The sequence below is a fragment of the Eubalaena glacialis genome, chromosome 2 (assembly GCF_028564815.1).
Source record: "Eubalaena glacialis isolate mEubGla1 chromosome 2, mEubGla1.1.hap2.+ XY, whole genome shotgun sequence".
In the NCBI taxonomy this organism is placed as follows: Eukaryota; Metazoa; Chordata; class Mammalia; order Artiodactyla; family Balaenidae; genus Eubalaena; species Eubalaena glacialis.
Genome location: NC_083717.1, coordinates 68,452,395 through 68,471,960, shown reverse-complemented (window position 1 = coordinate 68,471,960; position 19,566 = coordinate 68,452,395). Strand labels below are relative to the sequence as shown.

The 19,566-nt window shown below is 39.8% G+C and overlaps 1 protein-coding gene across 6 annotated transcripts in view; it reads left to right on the top strand.

The window, feature by feature from the left end:
- MAP2K5 (mitogen-activated protein kinase kinase 5) overlaps nucleotides 1-19,566 on the top strand; it is a 264,152-nt gene that overhangs the window by 185,278 nt on the left and 59,308 nt on the right. For all 6 annotated transcript variants that reach the window (XM_061181974.1, XM_061181976.1, XM_061181973.1 and 3 more), the window contains 2 exons: nucleotides 18,620-18,646; nucleotides 18,958-18,990. In XM_061181974.1, the coding sequence (XP_061037957.1) occupies nucleotides 18,620-18,646; nucleotides 18,958-18,990 (60 nt within the window). The remainder of the gene's footprint in view (nucleotides 1-18,619; nucleotides 18,647-18,957; nucleotides 18,991-19,566) is intronic.

Below are 19,566 nucleotides of genomic sequence, written 5' to 3'. Positions count from 1 at the left end.
TTTTTGCTAAGCAAATAGATGGGCCCCCAATTTTATGTAGCTGTGATTTCGAACATTTTCTTTTTAAAAAATTTGCCCTTCCTATTTACATTTCTAGGAAAATAAAATGTCCATTGTGTTACCATTGCTGATAATAATCTCTATAGTAATTTCTTTAAGATTTTTGTTATAGAAGGGTGCTAGCACTTAAAATATAAAGCTATTTTGTGGTTTGAAAATGATTCCCCAGTGTGTGGGGGGAAATAAGTGAAATGTCTAGAGGGATGAAAAATGAATGGTTTGACTGTTGGTTGATGCTCCCTGTTTTTCTGGCATCTTGGTCTGTACAGGCCAAAGTGCCTGGAGGCATGTCTGATTTAAAGGTGGTGTTGGTCTCTGCTCTTTAAGCATCTATTAACTTGCTATTATTATGCAAATAAGTGTTGTATTACACATACTAATTTATGCATGGTTAGATTATGCAGATGCATCACAAACATGGTTATTGAATAATAGGATGGGGCTCATTCTCTCTACCATCTTTATAAGCAGTTTTAAGCAAATTGTCCCGGTACCCATGTGGACATTTAAAGCCCCTTCACACGCTGAAATGTCTGTTTTGTATCCTTTTTCTTTTATAGTTAAAGCCATCAGATAAGTGGAGGAGAAATCATCCAAGTTGTTAGGTTCAAGAGTGTCAGTCTCACTTTTCAAATTTGTAGGATTCTTTGTTTAAACATAATCTTTTCCTTAAAGAGAAGATCCGAAATGTAATCACTTGGCATGCATGCTCGCATTTAGTGAGATTTTACTGTATACAGCCTTGCTGCTTAGCTCTAGGTAGCCCATCAAATTAAAATCACATTTTCAGGATTTATAGCTCATTAGAATATTTATCTTGGTAAGCCTCTTATTCTGTCAGTAATTTTTAAACAATTCACTGTTTGGCCAATGTATGCAATCCCCTCAGATTTTGTAAATGAAGAGAAGAGGCACTATATAACTTCTCTCAAACAAATCTTAATAGAAAACTTGTATAAGCCATCTAAGAACAAAAAATACAAAGATTGGGAATGTAGCTGTATTCTTGAGATTCCTAATGCCTAGAGTATTTAATCAGTGAGATTTGATAAGTGACAAGTCTAAGAAACGATTGCATTTGACAAATGAAGCTTTTGAAGGCTCTGGTCGAATTTAGAAAGAGGCTGTCTACCTTTGCAGCATTGTTTTCTGGAATGTTTAAGTATATGTTTACTTGATCAGTCGAGTGGAAGTTGGAAAATTCTAATGCGCTGAACTCCCTAGGTAGCAATCACTGTTATGCCAGAGTAAGGGGAAAACTGTATTCCTTGAATCGTGATAGAATATTGTCACCAAATTGGGACTTTCATTTCAAATAATAGAAGCAGCTTTGATGCCATCAGGCCTATTTCCCAGGTCTTTCAACAGAAGTTTGTGCACTTCCTTGCTGGAATCAGTAATGACTTTTGATGGAGTTGGCATTTATTTTACAGGCTTTGTACTATAGACTGAAGATTGGGAAAGGTTACTTTATAGATTCCTTATCTACCCTTTTGCCTTCAAATAAAGCACGTGAAGAAAAATGTTTATTTTTATAGTATCGCAGGGACTGGATTATGAAATAATACCTTCTCTTTGGCCCATATTATCTCATTTGAACCCCTGACCACTCTGTGTGATAGCCTCCCCTCGTAAACTGGACAAACAGGAGGGCTGATTTGCTCATTGTTGTACTGTAGGTGGTTTGGGGCCATAGAATCCCAAGTGGAATAGGCAGGAGTGAATCACATACTCTCAGGAGTGGAAAGTGATCTCAGACAACATCGAATGAAACCTCTCTACAGTATCTCTGAAAAGCAAAGTTGAACACCTCCAGTGATAGGTAACTCACTAGTTTACAAAGCAGCCATAGACTCAAAGCTTTATTTACCGGGCTGAGGACTGCCTCATCTTAATTATTACCCACTGGTCTGGCCCTTGAACACATGAAAGACTTTCATATATCCTTAAGATCTCACAGTTTTGCATCCCTTCTGTACCCAGGGCTGGGTACTCAAAGTCAAATCAGGGAACCAGATCTCAGCTGCCTTCACTAGTGGCAAGCTGAGGAGACTGGCCTGTTTGAAAGAACTCTAGACCAGGAGCCAGATTAGGATTAGAACCCAGCTCTAACTAGCTCCGGTCACTGCAGGCCTTAATTCTTGCTTTGGCCTGTTTCCTCATCTCTAAAATGAGCATCCTGATACCTACCTTTCCTATCTGATTAGAAGTATGCAGATCAAATAAGATTATAGATATGAATTTCTACTCCTCAACCAAAGGTTGCAAGAGGATGTGCTCGCAAACTGCCAGCTGCAGCTGGAGCAGAGTGTAAAATGAGCAGAAGGGAAAGAGGGGAGGCGAGGCCAGCATCCAGACTCGTCCTTCCCCCAGCCCAGCGTCAGTGCTGCTGACAGCGTCGTTAGCAGCGTCTCTTCCTGCCGGTGACACAGTGTGTATCTGGTGGGGATGCAGATGAGGGAGGAGTGTTGGGAAGATAGCAGGGAGAGTCAGTAGCCTGGGACCAACATAGAGGTTAAAGGACTGGATTTTTTGTTGAGATAATCATTCTCCATGAATTTCATTGTTTGGGGGGTTGGGTTTTTATCTGTTATTTGAAAACACTGTCTATTTTAGTTTCCTTTAGGCCTTAAAGTTGCGTAGCCTCACTGGCATGCAGTTTAGGGCTCTATGGAAAGAAAGGTTAGGAGCCATTATAAATACACGGTCTTATTACTACAGCTTATAATAGGAGGAACAACGATGTCAGATTCACCTCGCACCTTTCCGACAACCAGCTCCAAAGCACTTGCTGTTATCTGACTCGGGCTGTGTATCCCACCTGCAGGGACTGTTATTTCCAGCCTCCAGGTGAGCAGACTGAGTCTCAGAGAGATGAGGCGCCTTGCCTTGGGGATGAATGGGTACAGTTAGATCGAGGACTTGCAGGCGACTAAACCAAATGACTGGCTCTGTGAACTCTGATTTTGGTTGGCTGTTCGAACCACTGCCTTCCTTCCCGCTCAGCCCCACCAAGCCCTTCTCCTGGCTCTCCTTCTCTGCCCTCGGGAGGCCTCCTGTGTAGATGAGAAGGGTTGTGCCATGGAAGATGATGACAAGACCATTCCCTAGGGCCCTTTTGCTTTGCTTACCATGTGTTTAGCAGAGTGATGGATCTGGAGGGACCCAGAGCTCTCACTGACCCCAGTGCCATTAAACTCTGGGTGCCTGTGAAGGATATTCCGCAATAGCATAATGAAAACTTGTGTTTTTAATCATCTGGTAGACAGATAGTATCTCAATTTCTTGAACAATTTAGCTTTAATAGTCATCGGGAAAAATGTGCAAGTCCGGACAAGGACTAGAGCTGTGTATAGTTAATCACGTAGATCCAAATCCAGTTGACTTAAAAAACATGATGGTGGGCAATGGTTTGTTTAATGGCACCATAATTTAGGAGAAATGAAAAAGATTGCCTGCTAAAAATTGCCATCCTTCATTCAGACTTTACAACAGTACCCTGCATTAGGATGATAGTAAATCCATTAAGGAGACTTCTCAGGGGATGTGCCAGCTCTGGCATTTGGAAATTTGGTAAGCAAGATGCCACAGGAAAGTGAAGATAATATAGATACAAATGTATTTAAGGTACTTTTGCATGTGTAAAAATGTTCTTCTTCTTTTGGCTACATTTCCCGATCTTGGTTAATAAGTTACATCAAAATGACCTGAAGTTAAAAAAAGGAAAAAAATCTGAGCAAATAGTGCCCCTGGTATTGTAAAGCTTTGAATGTTTTCACACCCCATTAATTTATTACTTCTCTTTCTTCATCTTTAAATTTCATTTTTTTTTTTTCAAAAATTCCGACTCCCTGCTGCTGCAGTGATTTTCATCTTGTTGTTAATTTTCCCTGCTCCATATGGAGCTCCAGACATTTCACCTGGAGGCTGTACTAGATTTTGCTGTAGTGATTGTACTTCCGGAGGCCAAAACTGTCATTTAGGGTTCCTGGTGCATCTGTCTGCGCCAGGCTTTTCACTGGCATGGGAGAGTGTGAATAACAAATTGGATGCACCTGAGATTCAGATGATTAGTGTGTTTTGTGAATCTCCACGACTTGTAAGCAGATAGCTCTGGGGTGCGGGGGGGGTGGGGGGAGGGCTAAACAGCAACTGGGTGAATCTGTACTCACACCTTACATTTGGGGCTTTGCGAGGGAAGTGCAAACATCCTAGGCAGTCTGAGTGCAGAGAGAGTAACAAATATTTCATCCTGCCTTGTCATTGATTAGAAAAGAGCCTTTAATTTCATTTCACCCCATGTTGTGATTAATTTGCATTCTTTGTCAGAAGTTAATGGAGTTTTTTATGGTTCACTCTGAAATCCTTGAAGACATCAGACTTGATCTGATGTTTATACAACCGCCAGCGGAATTTTTTCGTTTGATTGATGGCAAGCTTGATGTTATTCCAAACGGCTTTTTAAGCTGTTTTTAAGAATTATTTGAATAAAATGCAAGCAAGATATTGTTGTAATGATCAAGATTATCTGTTAAAAATCTGTTTCAAATAAAGAAGATGATAAGTAGTAAAAAGGATCAAAAATATGAGATATAGTGAATAGTGATGTTATTTGTTAAAATACATAACAATGGCATTCAAATAAGTTATTGCAATATATAGAGATCATTTTTATTGAAAAAACATACCATCATCTGGCCAAATAGAGTAATTAAGGCCAAGGCAAAAGGAAAGTCTGCATCTTTGGGATTAAAAATCTTTACTACCAATTGGCATTTCTCATTTATTCTGCCACCTTTGGCCACCAATGTACAAAATAGAGATCTGCTGTTCTTAACTCAAGGAGACAGGGTCTGTCAGGCCTGTTAGCTGAACAAAATGATGACATATTACTTGTCTCAATAAAGACGCATTCTTAAATCCCAATACAAGTTAAACGTAAGTGGATAATAGAGGATTTTAAGTGAAAGACATGTATTCTTAATAGTATAATGACTGGCCTTTTTCACAAGACAGTACAGAAATGAAAATATCCTGTTGTTAAAAAGCAAAATACCCCACTTGTTCATGGGTAAGAGAAACATGTGTTCACCCCCCGTACACTGTATAGCAGAGTATGAAGGAAGCTGTAGGCGGCATTTGCTCGGAACCCCCTGCTACTAACCAAGGAAATATGTTTTGCAAATGCTTTTTGATTACTGATACCATTTGTTTGATTTGGGGGCTTTGCCTTGCTTCAGCAGATCCTTGTTTTGCTGTGATTGCTGCTAGTGAGACTTACTCATAGGTCAAAAAGCTACTTATCTGAGCACTTTCATTTAAAACAGATTAATTTATTTGCTGTATCTGAAAGTTTGCTAAATAATTGGGTGGTTTTAATTGAAGTTACTGCATTCTGATCCTTGTATTAACATGATCTAAGGTCCTTTTTATTATATGCAATCCATATTATTGACCACAATTGCCCTGTTTTCATTTAAATGTAAGCAGCTTGTCAAGTAGAAAATATTTTGTTTAACTTGCCCTGGAAACCTGCTATTTTAATGTGTGTGAGGTTTTCTTTTCAATTGACAGACTGTCTTTTAAACATACGTTTATTTTGTAGTAATAAATTGTGCTCTGGATAGAGTATTTGTCTTGTAATAAAGTAGAAAGCGTATGTTCTTAAAACTATTTTAAAATATTAAACATTTTTCAAAAGTTAATGTCAAAATACTAGAGTTTTTACACCTAATTTTATTCATGTTTTAAAATCCTTTGAGTATATTATTATTAATCCTAATTTTGACAATTTAATATGGTTTTATATTCAGTGTTAAATTCACACTATAGATATCACTGTCTTATTTATGTATTAATATACTAATTATGCATAGACCAACCTAGTATTGCAAAATTAAACCTAAAAAGTTTGCCTTCTTTGAAAAGAGGTATTTGGAATCTATCCTTTGTTGCATGAACTTTTTGAAATTTGAACATCAAGGATTTTAGTAAACTGTAAGTATCCAGATTTTGTGTGACATCTCTGGTCAAAGAAAAAAACAGCAGTGGGTTATTACCCCAACTTCAGGTTCTAACCTTTAATTGGCAAGAGTCCAAAAGAGTGATATGTGTGCAGTTTTATTTTTCCAAACATTTCTAGCCTACATGTTTTAATTCGTTGTTTATTTTCATCCTCACTATTGAGGATATAGACAGTTAAAATATACTGATATTTCAAGCCATAAAATCAGATTTTATGTTCCATAAAATGCAGAGGTGAAATTTAGGTGATACGAAGATGTTCACTGATACACATTTGCTTCTTCCCAGGAATTTTTTAATTGCCTATGTCAAATTTTTCTCCCAATGTCTATTTCATACTTATCAAGAGGTCTCATAATTTTATTTGCTTAGTCTATGCTGAAGACAGGAGGTGGGTTCCCACTATATCTTTAAAATGGAGCAGAAATGGAAGAGAAATCATCCCCCAAATGTGGGTAGGTTAGAAATGTGAAACTGCCCATTAAAGATAGATTACTTGTTAATACCTCAATTGAGGTATATGTAGTTAGCCCTACATTGTGATTGTCTCTATTTTTTTAAAAAGCACTAACCCAATGTTGGTTTGGTTTTATAGCACCTTCTAAACTATTTTATGACATACATCTCAGTTTAACTGAACATGTATTTGTCATTGAGCATCTATCTACTCTGTCCTGGCACTGTGCGAAGCACTGGGAGTACAGAAATGAAACAGATGTGGTCCCTGCTGTCAAAGAGTCCAATGCAGTGGGAAGAAAAACATAAACAAATGACAGTTGATATAAAAGGAGCCCTACAGGAGGTACTATGCTCTGGCCGCAAGAGTAAGAGGTCAGCTCACTTTAGGAAACTGTGGTTTCACAGGGTAGATGATGCTTGAGCTGAGGCTCTAAGGCTAGAAGGATGGAAAAGAACTTTCCAGGTATTCGAGTCAAGAGGAGAGTCATCTTGTAAAAGATGAAGGTCTAAAGCAGCATATGTTGTATTTGGTGTCCTTGCAGTACTTCAGCTTGATAGGTTACTACTGCTACTGTGACATTCATCTCCCTAATACTTTGGGAATGTCCTTAGATGACTTTTAAAGCAACACTGGGAGGGAGGTAAGAAAGGGTTGGTAGAATGACAGAGGAGAGAAGTGCTGTATCAGGATGGAGATGGCACACGTAGCAGAGACCAGATGATGAAATTGAGCTTGAGAATTTCTTGAATCCCTTTGAGATGACTGAGAGCCAGTCTGAGGTTGGAAATCACTGCATTTTAAGATTTCTACCCTAAGGTCTGTTGGTGCATGCCTCTGAGGGGTTCCCTGCCACCCTTTATGAATTTAACTTGGCACATCGTAGAACATTTTCTAGACTGCTGGAGGATTGGTCGTCATGATCAAATGAGCTAATACCTAAGAGACCACTTTGAAAAAAATAAGGTGGTAAATAAGAGCAAGGTAATATTAGTATTATTTATATTTCCAGAAAGTACTTTAGGGATTTACCTGTGTAACTCTGAAAATGTATGACCATGTCTCACTCCAGTTAGGACTAAAATGAATTACTTTTCTGATCCCATAAGAGCCTTCCTTTACAGTCTTTCTTTTTTGTGTTATAATTTATCATTCACAATCACAATCATTAATATATAGAATTATATGCAGACTCTAGTCATTTTTAATTCAGTAACTGGGGACCATGATTCTTTTACAATTTTTAAATAATCAGTTTAGCCCAGAAATAGAATTGAAGTTTGAAGTAATGAACTTGGTGCCCAGTCTGGCTTTTAGGGGTGACTTCGCTACCTTCTTTCCCTCTTAGACTTTGTGGTCTGGAAGGCCTTCCATTTTTCCCCCTTTGGTTTCATTGGTACTACCTCATGGAATCATAGACTTTCAGGATGTGAGGAGATCTTACAATGGTCTAGTCCAACTCATTTATTTTACAGAGGAGGAAAGGTGGGTCCATAGCCATTACATGACTCACTGATGATTACCAGTTATTTGGCAACAGGATCAGACTGTCTCCCACTCTAGAGGGATGGGGCAGGGGGAGAAAGTGAGAGAAGGCACCCAGAGGCTTTGAGCCCAAATAGCTATCCTTATTTTACACACCCATCCACTCAAGTACTGCCTCCAACTGGTGTGTCTACAGAGATGGAAATTACTGTCGTAGGATGCTCCATGACTGCCAGGTAATTGCTGATGGATATGGATCCCTGGGGGTAAGTGGTCTTCAACAGCAGTAGTAGCAGCAGCAACAACAGACAAAGACATCAACTTTATTGTGCTCCAGTGTTTTACTTACCACCATTCAGTATAGAAAACTTGGGTAGATTTGGGGCTAGGGGCTCATTGGCATCCAAGTTAAAAAGGGGGCAGACCTGGCCAAGCTTTGTTTGAGTACAGATTACTTTTTAGATATTTAACAGTTCTGGATTAATGCCTGGGGAGTTTGGGAATTCTTCCTCAACTAAAATGTTAATGATGCTAAGAACCCAACCCTCTTTAGTGCCAATAAAACAGACAAGCTAAGTTCATTGAAAAATCAGTGAGTTGCCTAAAAGGAGCAAAGAGCTGATTCGATTTAAGACTGGAGATTGCCCAGGACACACCAGGTGGAAAGAGGGTGCCAGGAACTGCTAGGAGCTAAGAAAGGAGGCAGTTGTCTGTTTACGCTCAGAGCCAAGGTGTCGTCCCCAAAGAATTGCGGGAAACTGAGGAAAGCAATTAGAACCAAGTGTAGACTGTGTTGTGCTGTACACTGTCAAGGTCTATAGGTGGTGACACCATGAGGGGAAGGTAAGGAAGTCTGGGGAAAGAAAGACCAAAGAGGGTGATGGAGCTTGTCTTGTTTTCTGTTCAGAAACAGGTTTCAGAGAGCACCATTCTGGGCATGAGGAGACCTCGACCCCAGTCCTAGCTCTAGTTTGGTAAAATACAGTAAACAAAAGAATGTTCCCAGCTAAAGGCCTCCCTCCAGCCCCTGCTCTTTGGTCAGCCCTATGCCTCCTTGGTAGCCAGGCAGCTGGAAATGCTCAGTGACTCAGGGCAGAGGCAACTGGGGCACAGCAAGTGACACACCCAACAAGTGACAAATTGAATCATTATCAGTATATGGTTTCCGCCCAGCCACACACACAGAGCTAACCTGAGTTCTGGTCCTGGCTGTTCCTATTAGTTGTTTGACCTTATTTCTTTTCAGACCTCAGTTTCCTCATCTGGAAACTGATGGAGGTGGCCTAGGTCAGTCACGTGCCAAATACAGTAGGTGGGCATCCACTCCCTGACACATACACACATGCATGCACACACGAACACATTATCTGTTAATTTTCAAAATGTGTCTAAGTAATATCTTGTATGAACCAAGAGCTATTTGGTAAACAAAGACTGAAAAATGCTGGACTAGATACTTCTGTGGTCTCCTTTCATCTTGTATGAACAGTTTCCTCCTCTTTTCTATACCTTCAGCCACCTTACTCAACACCATCTCCCCATGTCCTCCCTTAGAGTTTATTGAAACCTTATTTTACTTATATCAAAATATGAGAGGTGTGAACCGAAACTCTGAAACAGTAGTCAGACTTTCTTCGGTTCATTCTAGATCCATGACTTCTTCTCTTTAAACCTATTTTGAATTTACAGTCTCGCCAGTAAGACACACATTAATTAACATGGTTATATGTGACTGTATTTCAAGATTTTTTTTCTTTCCTAATCCTGTATGAACCATGTATTGGCTGCAGTTACAGCTTATCTCAGAATCTCAGCAGGCCAAAAAATGTTGTCAGATGTATCGCGGTTAAAAAAAAAAAAAAAGGAGCGATATGTGGAGTCTTAGCTCACAAAGAAAACCTTCCTTGCAATGCCTAAAAATATAACTTGTTTTGGGAGGCATGGGGAAGCTGTCTTAGAAATTGACAGCGTCCTGAATCCAGCAAACTATATTTTATACAAATATTCAGTGACATTTAGAGGTGCGTGCAAGCCCTGTGCTTAAGTCTCAGCTCTGCCACTAAATTTCAGGGAACTTAATGAGTCACTTTGTTTTTGTGGACCAGCAATTATATCTTATCCATCATCTGAGGCCTAGAGTCTAGTACAGTGGCTGGCACAGAGTAAGTACTTCATAAACATATATGAATTGATGAATTGATAATTTAGTTTAATTTTACTTTTTTTTACATGTTGGCAATAGCATGTTTTAGAATCAGCAGGAACTAAGAATCAATACACATCCTTAGGCTTTAAATTAATAATTTCATCCCCTTTTCTTCCATGTCTATATTTCCACTCTACCCTGCCAGCATTAATATCTGAAGAATAAAAGCTTCCAAGGAGATGTGATAGTTGTCTTCAGATATTTGAGGATTCTCTGTAAGAAAGGATGTGGATTTGTACTGTTAGGGTAGAACTGGATCAGGAGGTAGAATGGACAATCAGAAAACGCAAGCTCCGCATTACTGTATGTATTCAGACAGAAGTCCGGTCAGCAGGGGCGTAAAGGATGGATTCAAGGGTCAGATGGGGCGGAAGCTAGGTCAGATTAAAAAACCTTTCAGGTGCTTTCAGACACCAAGTCTATGAGTCTGCTTCAGTGTTGGGCAAGCCTCTCCTCAGCCAAACAAATAAAAGGTTGATGCATTTTCTGTCAGTTACAGGGGAAAGACAACAGGTAGAAACTTCATCAGACTTGTCTAGATTCTGTAATTGGTTTAATGATCCACTCATTTTGACTCTCAAATACTCTGTCAGTATGAAACACATAAGAAATAGAAGAGTACAGGAAAGAAGTAATTCTTTTTCAGCCCAAGACTTACAGACTTCTCTGTTTCTCCCCACTGAGCCAACTATGTGACGTGGCTATCAAAAATGTGAATGCACTTGTAGCCTCTATGACAGTTTACTAAACAGTGTATAGTGTCCAAAGCAAGGTGATCTAAGCCAGTGCAAGGTATGTGTTCAGGCGTGGATATCACACTTTATGAGGAACGTACACATATGGCACCACACTCAGAGAAAGGTAACCTCAAAGGAGAATGTGAAATCATGCTTGGGTCCTTCTAGGCAGCTTTCTGATTCAGGTCACAGAAAACCCAACTCAAAGTTGCCTCAATCATAAGGGAAATTTATTGAATTGCGTGACCGAAAATCTAAGTATCGCTGGTTTTAGGTAGAACTTTAGCCGGTAAGCCACTTTGAGCTCTATTCTTATTAGGCTTCTCCCTTCACAGACCAAGAATGGCTGTGGAGTTCCTGGGGTGACCTGCTTCCCAGTTTAGAAGGAAAGAGCAGGTCTCTTTTCCCCCACAAGCAACCAGAGGCTCTGGGCTTCAGTTTGATTGGACCAGTTTAACTCCCTGCACCCAGGGCATTTAGGTGATGCCAACTAGTTTAAGCCTGAACCACATGCCCCATCTCTAAAGCTGGGGGCGAAGTCTTCTTCCCACGAAGCACGTGGGCTGCTTAGGGGCGGGGGAATGCTGTTAGAGTGTCATTACTAATGGAAGGGAGAAGGATAGAGGGCAACCAAACATAGCAAATGATCCTAGGAAGAAAATATCAATAGGATGTTTGTTCAGGAAAGAAAACATTGTGGAGGCATGACAGCTATCTTCAGATATGTGAAGAGCTGTCATTAGACTTAATCACTACAGCTCCAGACCATGGGCACATCTTATAGGAAGACATATTTGGACTCAAAATAAGAATGAACTTCCTAACAATTCAAGCTACCCAAGATAGAATCGTTGGAATCCCGTCACTGCAAGTCTTCTAGCAAAGACAGGATAGCTGTCTGTCAGGAATATTTGTTTTTCATTGGTTCCCCCACTCTTTTTTTTTTCTTTTTTTTTTTAATTATTCTTGGCTGCATTGGGTCTTAGTTGTGGCACGCAGGATCTTTCGTTGAGGTGCGTGGGCTCTTTGCTGTGGTGTGCGGGCTTCTCTCTAGTTGTGGCATGCAGGTTTTCTCTCTTTAGTTGAGGCGCCTGGACTCCAGGGTGCATGGGCTCTCTAGTTTGCGACAGGCGGGCTCTCTAGTTGAGGCACGTGGACTTAGTTGCCCCGCGGCACGTGGGAACTTAGTTCCCTGACCAGGGATCGAACCCACGTCCCCTGCATTGGAAGGTGGATTCTTTACCACTGGACCACCAGGGAAGTCCCTGTCAGGAATATTATAAAGCGAATTTCTACATGGAACAAGGAATTGGACTACTTGACCTCGAACATCGTTCTGGACTCTGTGGCATGTGGAGGATTTAAGCTAATAGAGATGCAAACTAACTGATAGCTCCAGAAAAAACCTTTCAGACATTTTGACACACTAAAATAACTTTTGCTATGGCAGATTTATTTGACCATAAGGAGTAGAATGATCAACAGGCCTTTCTCAGAAAAAGCAACACCTCCCCCTCTCACCCCTCTCCCATACACAAAGAACAGATATTCTTCCTAGATTCTGAAATAAGCCCACACATTTTTTGGAGCAAAGAAAGGAGAAAAGTTTGATACAGCAGATGTCTAAAATCTTCTTTGAAAAGCTAGTGCTTAATGGACTCCTTGACCAGACCTTGTACCATTAGGGAAAAGGTCAGTTTTGTAATTCACATTGGTCGTTTTCAATTGTGATCCTAAGCCCCTGCTTTTCTCACAGAATTTAGGTCTAAATATTACAATTCTCATTTACTTGCCCGGGAGATGATTTAACGCTGGCTCTTGTACACCTGTGTGGGGGAGGACCTGAGCTATGTCAATTTTACATACACAAGGGATAAAAGAGTATAGACTGGCAGTCAGGTCCTTTTTTTCCTGCTCACTGACTGGCAGACCCAGCACGTGAATGAAGCTGCACCGTACCTTGGTGCTCCAGCTGTTGTGTGACAATGCATTGTCCTTGATACTCGGGAAGCAGTAAGAGCCAAGTGACCTAATTTATGGCTGCAGTGATTTTCTGCCTGGTCCCATCTGAGCTGTGCCCTCCTCTAGGCATCTTGGAGCCTTTCTAGCCTGCCCAGCTGTTTGTTAAATTCAGGGATATCTATTTTTAACTTTTTAAAACTGGTCACTCCTGAATGCAGCACCCCAGCCCGAGTTTGGGATGTGGGGCAGGGAGAAGGTGCCAGTGAGTGGATCGTAGAATGTGGGAATCATAGTGACCTTCTTAACACCTTATTGAGTAGCCCCTTTCTAAATCCTCTTATCACTTATTTTTAAGTGATTGATTTGTGTTTAAATAAGTGATATGAGTTATTTTTTGTTTCTGTTTTGTTTTGTCCTATACAAGCTATGCTAATAGATTCACAGGCATGATAAGAACTTGAACAAGGACAGAGGCTGATGAACAGGGGAGATAGGATAGCACAAGTGAATTGTTTTTGTTCATTTATATTATTAGAAATAATATATATTATTCATTTATTTTGTCTCATAATACATTCAGTGTCTAAAAATATCAGTTTGCCAAAATTCCCATTTGTAGTTAACCCGGGTAAGTTTCGTTCTGTTCCTTTTCAAAAAAGCAGTCCTTTGTTTGGGTACTCTTATTTTAAGTTAGTGTTAGTAAGCAGTATGTATTCAGCTTGTGGTCATGTGGAAGTGATTTTTTTCTCTCACTGAGGGCTTTTTGAGATTTGGGCACTTTGTTTTTGCAAGTTATGATGGATTGGAGGTGATGTGACCCTAAGTTTTATCACCCAGCACAGTGCCAGATACAATCAGATTGAGTGCCAGTGTCAGTTCTCCTTCAGGTAGGAAGAAGAATCATGGTGCTTGAATGGGCAGCTTGGGGGGTTGGGGGGTCTTTGGGCCCCTCTAGCTCATCCTTTACTTTCTAGACAAGAGCCCTAAGCCTAGTGAAGGGAGGGAGCTTCTGAAGCCATGGGGATCTGACTGGAATTCCAGGGATCTTTCTGACTCCAAAGTTTATGCATTTGTCCCCATACTAGGGAGCCTTGTGAGTCAGCAGTCAGTTCTAAGCCAGGTCCTATCTGTGGCCTTGGGCACTGTTCCCCTCTGAGCGTCAGTTTCCCTAACAGCAAAATGAGTAGATCTTGGAGGTCCCTTCCATCTCCAAAAAAAAAGAAAAAAATTAGGTCATTATTCTTCATTTTGAATATAAACTCTCAGTTTGCCATAATCCCTGTTTATATTTAGCCAGAGTTATAGCTTAATGAATCTGATTTGAAAAGAGAGTCCTTGGGACTTCCCTGGAGGTCCAATGGTTAAGACTCCGTACTTCCAATGCAAGGGACACAGGTTTGATCCCTGGTCGGGGAACTAAGATCCCACATGCCGCGTGGCGCGGCCAAAAAAGGAATCCCCCCCCAGAAAAAGAGTCCTTGCAAAATAACTACAGTTTCTAAAATTTGAAGTTTAAAAAGAGAATAGAGTTCAACATTGAAAGCTAGAATGTGATGCCAGGAGCACAACAAATAAAAACGATATTCTTTTAAAATCCCAACCATATAATTTAATTTTATATTTCTTTTTTCTATTTAAGAGAAAATAACACAAGCTTGAAAAGCAGTAAATATGTAAAGAGAAAATTTGTCAACTGATATTGGAAGATCTGACCCAGGTCACATAAATCTCTCAGACAAGAGCTGCAGGGCAGGCCATAATTTCAGAGAGTAAAAGAGAAAATGAAAGCTATAGCTGGTGTCTTCTCTAAGTTACATAGGTGGATTCATTTCAGTTTTCTGATTGTGCTTCTGAATATAATATAAAAGCGCTGGTAGCAAGATCTGCTTTGCCACTGTGTGTGTAAAAATACCTCTATAGAGATAGCAGCATAATGTGAGCCTTCCAAAGTTGATTTTTATCACCAGAGTCATTGATTAAATAGCTGAGGCCCCATGAGCAAACTTTTGCATTGGCAGTTTCCTTTCCAGGTTCATTTTCCAAAGTCACAAGTCATATTATGGGAGCTTTTTAATTGCCAACTCAACTGTATGGCCCTTGCAAGGAAATACAAGGTAAATATGACTGCAGTAATACCCTAAATATCAGACCTAACTGATTTTTAGGCCTGCCTGTTGTGAAGTCATTCTTCCCCATTTAAACACATAAGGGTCTGGCTTATATTAGAATGAGGCATAACTATCCCCTGTTAGTGTGGCTTAAAATCTTGAACCTGACGGCTGATGAAAGAAGAAAAAAAAAAAAAAAAGCTATGCCCAGAAGAGGGAAGAGGTTTGTCTAAATAGTGTTTCTAAATGCTATTAGTTCTAGAGACTGATTAGCAAAGCCTTTGACTGGAGCAATTATCGTTCTGTTCTTTGTCCCCAAGTATCAGTTAGACATAGAAAACTCAACGCAAGCAAAATGTACAGGCAGGAAGGTGGACTTGGACAAGTTAGTTATAAACAGCATCTCATATGTTGGGAGGTGCAGGCAGTACGTGAGCCCTAACAATGTTACTGTGTCCCTCTGAACTCTGCTCCCACAGCTAAGCATTTGCAAGGCAGACCCAGAATAAAGAGAGGCATTCACGAAGCTAACATTTTATATTGAGGACCCTTAGTACCACTTTTAATGTGCTTTAAAACTAGGGGCTTCACTTTTTCATGAACTGTGTGCAAAAGCAGAGGCCACGACTGGAGGTTGACTTTGTTTGGATCTGTTTTATGATTGCTGCGCCTGTACAGTAATGTAATATTGAAAAAGGTAAACAAAGAGTTTAGCAGTGGAAAATATGCCTAATATAAATACAGTTGAGTTTATGGCAGTTCAAAATTTGAAAAATATGACCGTGACATTAAATTTTCTGGTGGAATTAACAGAGGAACAGAATATAGCACTTAAGGCCATATATCTGAGGCAGAGAAAGGAGACAATACATCTAACTCTATGGTCTATGTGGCATTCATATAAAGAAAAGCACAGTAGCTTTATTTAATTGAGAAATGAATCAATTACAATGATGTTGCATCATCAGAGTCTTGCGAAATAGAAGATATGTCACTGCATTGTGTAACAGTGTTAGAAAGTAAGTGAGTATCTTAAGCATTTTGAATCAATTTCAGTTACTGGCACTGCTACCTTAATACAAAATTTATGAAGATGATTTCATGTAGTATGTTGCTATCAAAACTGTGTGATAAAACCTGATAACAGCATCTCCCTTTAAAAACCTGGGCAAAATAGTACAACAGTGTGGTTATAAGATCATAAAACAGACTTTGATATTGCTGTTTCTCCTTTTCTTGTAGTAAGGAGCAAGTGTTAAAACAGTACAATTTTAAGCTGTCTTAAACCATGCTTTTAACCCACAGATTAGGGCAGGGTGGAAACTTTTTCTAAGGTCTCGGTTTATGAGGAAATTTTCATTTAGTTCACGCAACTCACGTTACTGGGAACAGTGTCTCACAATCCATTCCTGAATTCATTTTGAAACATATCACTTAAAATGTTTGCTACATGTTTTCCTCAGAGAATTTGTAATCCCCCCGACTATTGGAAATTTATGAAAAACATTCTCTTTGATGTCAAAAACAGCTTTCTAATTCTGTGTACATTAGAAAAAGTAACTCTCCTGTTGAAGTAGATATATCTTACTGAGAATGTTTGGGGGAGGCGGTGCTTATGTGTGGGTACTTTAAAAAAATACAGTTGACGCTTGAACAACGAGGGGGTTAATCTGCATATAATTTAGTCGGCCCCCAATTTCCGAGTATCCGAGGTTCCTTGGCATCCATGGATTCAACCAACCATGGACCATTTAGTACTGTAGTATTTACTAATGAAAACTAGCCCCACATATAAGTGGACCTGCACAGTTCAAACCCATGTTGATCAAGGACCAACTGTAAAAGCAAACACCAAAGATATCTCATAGGAGAATTTACCTGGGTTTTTTCATGATTTTTTAAAGGTGCTGTGGCTTGTTACTAAAACCCTAACCACTCCAAGGTGGTAGTTAACAGCTCTGTCTTCCTTTTTAATGTAAATCTTTCCCCGCAGACCCTTACGCAGAAGTACTCATTGGCTAGAGGAATGAGAAGAATCCTCAGGACGACATTCAGTGGGAACTATCAAAGTAGACTAAGAGCCAATCAACCTGAGGTGGAAGTTTCAGGGAGTGGTGATTGGGGAGGGCATGATGAGGAGCCAAGAGCAGGAATGAGTGGGGACCATGTTCAGTTGAGATAATACATGGGAAAGCACTTTTTAAAACATCTAGCACTCCGTGGAAGGGTCTGCTGATCAGCCATAGGGATGCAAAAGAAATGCAAAAACATGGCTTCTGCCCTTGAGGAGCTTAACAGTCTAGTTAAGAAGAACCCACGTGCCAAAACTGATAATTTATCAACTTTACCATGCCAAGTATAAACGCATGCAAATCCAGTTGTTTTTAAGGAATGCTGTGATTGTAGGCAGATATGATGCTGGAGGGAAAGGAGCACGGGAGAGGCCCCAGCACAACCACAGCCTGCTCCTGTGGCCTTGGGCCTGCCCCACCTCTGGGAGGCCCGGTTTTTCCCATCATAGACTAGAGATGACCATCCCTGCCAAGCTCAGGGTGGTTGTGAGATCTAATGAGAACGTGTATGTGAAAGAACTTTTAAAAGCACCATTAAAAGCATATAAGGGACTATTAACTAGTTTACCTATATTTTACCAGCTGGTTGAAGCACAGTTATCACAGCAAACAACTGACTCCTCAATAGTTACATTTGGTTCCTGAAATTTTCCTCCTTAGGAAATTTAGTACCTGGGACTCCATTTTCATTGAGTTTGTAATAACTGCAGGCATTTTTTTTTTTTTTTTTGGTTGGGGGGCGCACATTGAAGTGTTTAATACTTTAACTACTAAGTGGATGTTTTATTAATTTGGTGTCACGTTTTAGTAACTTTCTAAGAGATGTGGTTTATCGGTGTCAGCTGTGTGAGCAGCTGCCTCCAGAACAGGCATCTTCTTTGACTCTGCTCTTATCCCCTGAAAACCAGTGTTAAACTTGCATGAATTTGATTTTCCCAGAAAGCATTGCTGCCCTGCTGAAGGAACTTTGGAAAAGGTGGAGTATTTACCCACTCCTGAGTCAGAGGCAAATACTTCAACCACATAATTAAAGTTTTCTTCACAAAATAGGGGATTGTGAGCAGACACTGGCAGGAATCCAAAATTCTAATTTCTGACTATGATTTAATTTCAATTTTAAATAAATCGGTTTTTAATTTAAAAAGAGTGAGCTTCATAACATTAGCAATGATTGCAACATTAAGCCCAGTGTTCACAATCTAGCAATATAAAACATTGTTTATATCTGAATCGTAAACAGCCTTTTGAAATGGATTATGGTTTTTCTCCCTATTCTAATACAACCTGGAGGGTACTAAAAAGTGTTGTGTGAAATTAACATTCTGCTGACTTTCGCCTATAAATGAGAAGCGAGCTATTAACATTTGTGTATTTTCATTATGTAAATTGTGTTAACACATGCCCACAAATTGCCACCAGCAATGCAATAATTTTCTCTCAGTGATCATAATGTGTCCAAGTGAGTCATTTTGATTATGACATGCTAATTACATATTGCCTTTTTTCAGATTCAGAAAAACCAGGGATCTTTAATGGTAAGCTTTATGAGTTCAGAAAAAAATTCACTTTTCTTTTTCCTGATGGCTGCTTCCTTTGCATGCTTGAATGCCTTGTTTTAAACTTAGCAAATTGCATTTTGAAGAAAATGCAAACCTTTAACTGCCTGTATTAGATTAGGTACCATTAGAAATAATAGAACATCCTGAGCATCAATGTTTTTATAAGAGTTTGCTGTTGTTGATTAATCTTGCTATATTTTATTGCATTAATGATTTTTTCTTTCCACTCCACTGTAAAGATATTGCATAGAGGCTAATACTTTTTCCTTTCTTCTTTTCCATTGCAGCCTCTCCAGCTTCTGCAGTGCATTGTTGATGAGGTGAGGCATCGTCTTATGTGCTTTCACTCCTAAAGTCATTCCTAATGGTGTGGAAAGCTTATATTTTGTTTCCTAATGAAGCACAATGCCCAACATCCTCGGAGCAAGTTGTGTTGTATGGCTCTGAGCTGTGTTACGTGAACTGGCCTTGTCCTGAATCCTGCTCTTCTGATTCCAGCCGAGACTCTCTGCCAAAACAGACTGTCCCACAGGCTGGTCCTTGGGGGCATCAGAAGCCCTAAAGACAAAACACGATAATATTAATTTATCCTCTCTCTGACCAGATGGGGATGGAGCCGGAAATTAAAGTGGTATCATTTTTTCCGTAACACATATTTAAAGTCATTCAGTAGACAAGGGTTAGAGTTGAACAGCAAACATAAGCTGGATAAAATTTGTCCTCCTTGCTTTATTTACCGAAAGCATAGCAGAGTGATAAAAGTGTTCAGAAGCTCTAGGTCGACAGTTCAGCTTTAATTTCCTAATTAGGCATTTCCCCCAGAACACACTCCTAACTTTTTGTGCTTTTAACTAGTATTCTTACATGTTAAGTCATCCTACCTCTGATCATCCTTA